This window comes from Rhineura floridana, chromosome 11 (assembly GCF_030035675.1).
Source record: "Rhineura floridana isolate rRhiFlo1 chromosome 11, rRhiFlo1.hap2, whole genome shotgun sequence".
Taxonomy (NCBI): domain Eukaryota; kingdom Metazoa; phylum Chordata; class Lepidosauria; order Squamata; family Rhineuridae; genus Rhineura; species Rhineura floridana.
In genome coordinates, this window is record NC_084490.1 from 34,078,690 (window position 1) to 34,086,875 (window position 8,186).

The following is an 8,186-nucleotide window of genomic DNA, read 5'->3' on the forward strand; positions in this document are numbered from 1 at the left end:
CAGTTCATGGGCAGGTTTGTTTTGTTATGGGGTTTTCTTTCAGTTTCTGGACCCCATACTGTAGTCTCAGGGCTTGCCTTAAGGGACTGCACTCTTAAATTTGTCTTGGGCATAGATGCAATGGCAATCAGTAATGGCTTCCTACCAGTTAGTTAATGCACTGCCTATGGGAAAGTATGACATCTAATCTGTTTTTTCATCTACTGTGGGGATACAAGGGGATTTATAGCTGCTGGGTTTTTGCCTTTTCAGTCAATTCTATGAGGTAGAGCATTACATATAGGCTGCTCTATTCTCGCATGGAGCACTTCAGCTCCTTCCTTGAAGGGGCTGTTGGGATGAGAGGGTAAAAAAAAATTTGTTTGGATGCATGTTAACACCTGATGTCACAGATTATGGAATGGCTATGTAACTGGTTCATCTTAATGGCTGTGTCAATGGACCATCCTGCCTGGTGTTAACCTTCCTGGGCATACCACCTAATTCACCACCAATCATACTCATGTGGTCAGTCAGTAAGGGTTTCATGACAGTTAGGCCAAGAAAGTGTTTCTTGTCTGCCCTCCAGGTATTAGAGGTCTTTTCCGGTGGTTTATGAGGTCGTAGCAGGGCTTCCACAGCCTTACTACAGGTTCAGGTTTGTGGCTGTATAATAATTTAATGCTTGTTGTGATCAAATATTGATCAAGAAATTAGAGCCAAACTGCAGGTTACATTTTATATTCTTGCCCAAATCATTTGGTCTAGTTTTCCCACACTCCTGGGGAAGAACTAACTAACTTGCTGTAGAATTACGTGACATAGCTCAGGGCTAGAGCCTCTGAACTGCAGGCTGAAGGTCCATAGCATCTCTAGGTAGGGCTGGGAGGTAGAACTGGAAGTCTGTGGATGCATCGGGGTTTTTGTGCTGGCTGCAGGCTTGGACTTACAGGCAGTGAGGCTTGGGAACTCTCCCGTCCATTTTAGGTAGGGTTATGGCCCTTGTCTGTTCCTTTGTTCTCTAGTGCCCAGATTTTAATGTTTTCTTTTGGGGCATGGTGAGGTAGACTCAGGTGGAGCAGTTCAGCTGTGCTGTGCAACTGCACATTGGGAGATTGGGGAGCAGAGTCAAAGATGACCATAAGCCGGTCTGTCGCCCCAGCATGCTCAACAGCTATCAGAATGCAGGAGGGGTTTTTCCCAGGACTTCTGGGCCGGCAAGGGCTATGCACCAGAGTGGCCTATTCAGTGAGTCACCTGCTGGGATTGCCTAGTGAATGGCTGGAGACTGGGCCTCTCAGTCCAAGCACTTCAAGCTAAAGGCTGATGATTTTCCCACTTATTCCAGGGACTTCAGAGTCCACCATATATTAGCTGGGTGGGCTAGAGAACACCCTGCCACCCTCGATCCCCATTGCCCTTTCTCACGGGACGTTTTATTGCGTATGGTGGGCCAGTGAAAAACAGTATGCTCCTCAAGCAATGAAGCCAGACTATTCCAGGTGGCAGCCCTTATGCTGGTTTTTGGAGCTTTTAGGATAGGTGAGGTGGTGGCCGGATCCAAGGGAGATTTGTCTCGACGGGCCCTCCAGCAATCAGATGTCTCCAGGGAAGGGAGTTGTACCTGTATAACATTGATGGACCGGCAATGTTGCTGGACAGGGATGGAGCAGCTGCGCACCCTATCCTGGGCTTACAGTTAGGCCTCAGTCAATGGGCTGCAGTGTGGTGGCTTGGCTGGCGAGGAATACTTTGGGATGGGCTCCTACTCACTTTGTCCCAGCTTGGTTCAGTGCAGACATCTCCGCATATGGTGGTCATTCCCAACTCAGTATTTGAGGCAAGGCCCTCAGGTGGCGGGCATGTGCAGACATGCAGTTCGGGACGCAACAATGGCCTCGGTTACCTAAGGGCATGACCCTCAGTTTGGCAGGCATATGCAGACATGCAGTTTAGGAGGTGACGGAAGGGCATGGCCCTCAGTTTGGCAGGCATGTGCGGACATGCAGATGGTGAGACAACGGAAGGGTATGGCCCTCAGTTTGGCAGGCATGTGCGGACATGCAGTTCAGGAGGCAACGGAAGGGCATGGCCCTCAGTTTGGCAGGCATGTGTGGACATGCAGTTCAGGAGGCAACGATGGCCTCGGTTACTTAAGGGCATGGCCCTCAGTTGCAACGAAAGGGCATGGCCCTCAGTTTGGCAGGCATGCATGGCATGCAGTTAATAAGGCAATGTCAGCCTTGGGTACGTCTGCTTTGGTCAGACATACTCCCGCGAAGGGTTTGGCGTGGTGTCTGGAGCCCGACAGGGATGGACCAAGCGCAAAAGAAGGTCAACCGGCAAATTCGGTTGGCTATTCTGGGGCAGGGGGAGTTGGCTATTTCACACCCTGCATTCAGCATTGGATGGGTGAACTGTACAGGGCTGATGGCGTTCACCTGTCTGACGCAGGTAACGTCTTTTTGGCAGATCTGCAGCGGTGTCTGCGAGAGGTGCTTCTCAGGAGTGGGTAAAAGGGGACTAAATAGAGATTTGTCCCCTTTTTGTGGTGGGAAAGTGTGGAAAGGGAAATAGGTAAGGACAGCTCAGTGGCCTCCTTAGGCACCTTTGGAGGTGATTGGCAGTTCCAGAGGCCTGTCTGTCAGAGCTTTGCGGCTTGAGGGCAGGATATGGGGTGCTTTTGGGGCCAACTTAACTCATCCACCCGAGGGTTGTGAGGCCCTGGGGGGTGGTGACCTGAGAAGGCCCCCCTACTCACCTACTGGGTGTGGCTGGCGGAAGGGGTAAGCAGATGTATGGCAAGATGCTTGCTTATAGATAGTTCCGCACCTAGGTTTCCCTCTGCAGGTCACTTTAAAAGGTGTTTTTGTATAGTTTAATAAAGTGGCCCTTGTTCAACCCAAGCTGATGTGTCCTTGTCTTATTTCGCCCCTTCACTCGCAAATGAAGCCCCTTACCTGCGCAGCATGGATAAGTGGGGCATAGTTGCGAGGAGGGAGTGATGTTGCCATGGCCATCTTCATTAAGGGCAATGTCGTGTGTCGCAGCGTTATGTGTGCATGACGTGCGGCAGGGAGGGGAGGGGCCATGGGCCTATTTAAGGCCAGGCTGCCCCTCCTACCTCCTCTTTCAATGAGCGATGCCCACCCTGCTCTCCCTCTCTTATAGTGTGTTCAATGGTCGCTTTGGGACCGAGTAGGAATTTTTACCCTGCCCACCCTTGTTTGGCGGGCAGGTTTTTTGCCTACTCCACACTGTGAGAGTGGGATGGAATCGGGTTAGGGGGCATTGTGATTAATAGGTGAATTTGGCTAATTTGGCTATTTTGTTATGGTCGAAGTTTAATTGCCGTAGGAGGGCAGTTTATAATTGGGGCACTGGTGTGGGAAGGTGCGGAAAGGGAAATAGGTAAGGACAGCTCGGTGGCCCCCTTAGGCACCTTTGGAGGTGATTGGTGGTTCCAGAGGCCTGTCTGTCAGAGCTTTGCAGCTTGAGGGCAGGTTGGGCTGCTTTTGGGGCCAACTTAACTCATCCACCCGAGGGTTGTGTGGCCCCGGGGGGTGGTGACCTGAGAAGGCCCCCCTACTCACCTACTGGGTGTGGCTGGTGGAAGGGGTAAGCAGATGGGGCTTGCCCTTGTCCCAAGCAGGGGCTGGTCGCCCGTGAGCTGTATGGCAAGATGCTTGCTTATAGATAGTTCCGCACCTAGGTTTCCCTCTGCAGGTCACTTTGTTTTTGTATAGTTTTTGTATAGTTTAATAAAGTGGCCCTTGTTCAACCCAAGCTGATGTGTCCTTGTCTTATTTCGCCCCTTCACTCGCAATGAACAATTACTAATGCATTGGTTTCACTTCACTAACAAGACCAGGTAATTCAGAACTTCAAAAAGCCAGGGCAACATTCAGAGGACAATTTCAGAATCATTCTTAGCCTTCAAGCCTCTTCTGACCATGTAATTCACTAAATCCCCCCAAGAGGATCAATTAATTATTTCAGGCATACTTTTAAATATATCTGCAAATCTGGTACAAAGAGTTCATAATTACGTGTGGATCAGAGTCCCAATGATTGAAACTCTTTGGAAATCCCTATATACATGAGTATCCAGTGAGAATATTCTCTTGTTAGGATCTGTGACAGTGTGTCTCTTCACCTGTAGAAGAAGCCAACAATATATATGTGTACGAAAGAACAAGGCAAAGCAAGCAAGAACACAGCATGCACATCTCTCCTTGCCAGATGATGTTGAAACATCTTGAATTCTAAAAGACAAAGTAATAATAATACATCTCCTATTTTTTGGTCTCAAGAACAATTTGGGTAAGTTTGATTTGCTAACTATGCTGACTGACAAAAGCAGAGCTGAAGACACCTTTATTACTTTTGAGCATAACTTTAATTTGTACCATACTGCATAGAACGGTATAGCCTTGAATTGTCCATTTAACACATATTGCTAAAAGGTTGGTAATACCATCTGTGGCATTAGAACAACTTTCTAATGTGTTCTGAGAAGGAAAGGCATGGATACGATCTAATAACGATGATCATAAATGTTTGCATTGTTATTACTGTGAAATTTAATAGGAACAATGCCCTGAATCATTTGAGATAGGTAGTGAATGCAGTGAATTCAAAGGCTCATATTCCTGGTCATAGTCTGATAGTCTCCCGATATGAACCTACCTGTACACTGCGCTCAACATTGAAGGCCCTCCTCCGGGTCCCTACTCAGAGAGAAGCCCAGAAGGTGACTACAAGAAAGAGGGCCTTCTTGGTAGCGGCCCCCGAACTATGGAACACCCTTCCTGACGAGGTACGCCTGGCGCCTACACTACTATCCTTTCGGCGCCAGGTGAAAGCCTTCCTCTTTGCACAGGCATTTTAATATTTTTAGTAGTTTTAGTATTTTTAGTATTTTGTATTTAATGTTTTAAAGATAGCTATATGCTACATCTTTTTCTAATTACCTTTGACTTATTTAATATGGGTTTAATTATGTTTAACTTTAGTTTTTTGATGTATGTTTAAATTGTTTGACTTTGATGATCAGGTGGTTTTAAATTGTATGTGAAGTTTTTATTCGATGTACACCGCCCAGAGGGCCTTGCTATGGGCGGTATAAAAATTGAACTAAATAAAATAAATAAATAAATAAATAAATAAATAAATAAATATCTACACCTTTAAATATATTGACAAAGTGATAAAAGAGAAAGCTTTGTATGTCAATCATGGAAGAAAAAGTGAAAGGACTGTGAAGGGATTTGTTATTCACATAATCTTTGTACCACAGAAATCTATGGATGGCAATCAGTTTCTACTCATGATGGGCTGCATTGTAAGAAAATGGCACTGGGGCCTAAGGGGTCTCTCATAAATATAATTTGAATACTCACAACCCCCCCTATTCCCATAATGTTAGTGCTTTTATACTGACTTTTAGAAATGCTGCTTCTGGTCCTGTAGTATATCTATACTGCCACCAGAGCCCCAGTTCAGAAAAATGGGAATGGGCAGGGGGCTCAGGGGAAATGAGTGGAAGATGACTTACACTTTCTCTATCCCTGGACATTTACTTCCTGTGGTGACCATCTCACTCCAGCTAGCGGTAGAGCTAATGGTCTAGCTAACGGCAAGATTGAAATGGCTCCCTGAAAGAGGCATTGTCTTACCTCTCCTGTGAGGGCTGTTTCATACTGGTTTTGAAAACAACAAAACTGGGACAGAGTTTTACCTGGGATCTCAGTACCCATCATTTAGGAACTTGTGAGAAGCCTCCTTCAAAAATGCCACTAGTTATTACAAGAGTTATTACAAAAACGATTTTTCTTTCCTTTGATGTTCCTCAGGTAATTTCACATCAAATCCAGTTTTATTGCTTATCAACAAACGAGCCAAATGCCTACTCAGACGTAATTATAAAATCAATAACATAAAACAGTAACAAAACAGCAAAATAAATACCCATAATATGTGTTACCATAATAAAAACAGATTACAAACATTATCCCACAAAATCTGTGCAATGTATGTTAGCATATATCCTCTTCAGAAACAGTTGATGGCTTCCTTTTTCTCAGGGCCAGTTTAATAAATTAGGCAGTTCTGTATGATATATAGTAGTCTGTGCCAGTCAATAAAAATGTAGTAGCATTTTCACCTTAATTGTTGGTGATCTTGGCTAATAAGGGCTTGAGGTATTGAGTCCTCAGATCAGAGTACAGGGGAAATTCTGTTATATACCAGTGAACACCAGTGGTGAAGCTAGCTGAAATACTGTACTGTCTGAAAACAGAAGTAGATGGCTGCTTTGAAACTTTGTAGCAAATCTATTCTTTTTCTTTTTTAAAGAAAAAGGAGCTCTAGTGCTGTAAGATCTCAGTTGGGACCTTACTCAAGCATAATCCAAAACCAAATCAATAGGAGTTTTTCTCTAGAGATGTTCATGTTTGTTTTTAACTTTTTCTCATTTTATAGACGTGCATCATCAGAATAACTGCCCATGGGAAACCAAACTGCTGAATGCTACTTTTATCTTCTCGGCCTCTCCAACAATCTGCAGCTCCAGATTTTCTTCTTTTTCTTTTTCTTGTTGATATATCTGCTAACCCTGGTGGGGAATATAATGATCATGCTGCTTGTAAGGACCAGTATGCATCTTCAGAGTCCTATGTACTTCTTCTTGAGTCACCTTTCTTTCCTTGATGTGTGTTATTCATCTGTCACTGTCCCAAAGATGTTGGAGATCATCATTGCGAAGCAGAAGACCATCTCTGTCAGTGAATGCTTCGCTCAGGCTTCCTTTATTTTGTTTTCAGCTACCAGTGAGGTTTTTATTCTCTCATCAATGGCTTATGACAGATATTGTGCTATATGTAAACCACTGCGTTACATGGAAATAATGAATGTGGCATTCTGCAAAAAACTAGTGGCCAGTGCATGGATGATTGGTGTCATTCAGGCACTTGCAAACACCTTGCCACTGTTGAAGTTACGATTCTGTGGATCAAACATCATAAGGCATTTCAATTGTGAGCTCCCTTCCATCCTCTCTCTCTCCTGCACTGAAACTTTCTCAAACAAAATGTTGTTCTTCATATCTGGAGGCATAGTTGGGGTGTCATCCCTTTTCCTCACTGTGCTGTCTTATATTCACATAATCTCCACCATCTTGAGAATTAACTCCTCAGAAGGGAGACGTAAAACTTTCTCGACCTGCAGCTCCCACCTTATCGTAGTCACTCTCTTCTATGGAACAGGTTACTTTCGATATCTGAGGCCTAGCTCAGCTTCATCAGTACTTTTGGATGAAATATTATCCATTCAATACTGCATCCTCACACCTTTGCTAAATCCCATCATCTACAGTTTAAAGAACAATGAAGTGAAAGCAGCCTTTAGGAAAATATTGAGACTGAAATTTTGATATTCTCTTCCAATTCAAAACAACAGCACAGTGCATAATGAGAAGAGAGTGTCCCATTGGTTGCATGGCCACTGTCATATATTTCCACAAATGAATTGACTTACAGTGTTGCCAATCATTTAGCCTTACACTGCACTCCACAGAAGTTGAAAATATTGGACACCCGTAAGCCCAGTTCTTTCTCCATGCCTGTGTGAATCACCTAAACAATCTCATGGAATAGGTCCACATGATTTGTGATCCACCAGGTGAAGTGCAGCCCATCACCCACATCCAGTCTAGTAGGGGCTCTTTATTGGTCTGCCTGATTGGGATTGCAAATATGGCAGTGGGAGACATTATCAAGCACATGGCAGGCTACATCTTGCGCTGTACAGCGCTGACATGGAAGAATTTGACAGTGTCAGCTGACTCGAAGGTATCTTAGGATACCACATTTAATTATTGAAAAGAAGAGCTGAGAGCTCCATCAGCAAGCACTCCATTTAAAAGGACACCAACCCATCCATCCACTAGACGATTAGCAGGGGCAAAGGAGAGGGCTTTTTCTGTGGTGGCTCCCTACATCTCTAGATCCACTGACATCTTTAAGTCCACCCCACTCCATTTTTATGGAACATTGTGAAAACCTGTGTATTTCAGGTGTTTTTTAGATAGGCAATGCCATTCAACTGTGGGGATCCTTTATTCTTTTTTTTAATGAACTATATTTTATAAAAAATTGAATTTGAATTTGCCTTTATGAGTTTCAGGGAGAGGATTTTTTATTTTAGAG

At 44.4% G+C, this 8,186-nt stretch overlaps 1 protein-coding gene across 1 annotated transcript; it reads left to right on the plus strand.

The window, feature by feature from the left end:
• The first annotated feature begins 6,487 nt into the window (after window positions 1-6,487).
• Window positions 6,488-7,411, plus strand: LOC133367865 (olfactory receptor 5A2-like). The gene has a single exon (XM_061591955.1). The coding sequence runs from the start codon at window positions 6,488-6,490 to the stop codon at window positions 7,409-7,411; it is 924 nt and encodes a 307-aa protein (XP_061447939.1).
• Window positions 7,412-8,186: the final 775 nt, after the last annotated feature.

Excerpts from the sequence above, each read along its gene's own strand:
- LOC133367865 (XM_061591955.1), top strand. The coding sequence starts at position 6,488 with ATGGGAAACCAAACTGCTGAATGCTACTTTTATCTTCTCGGCCTCTCC.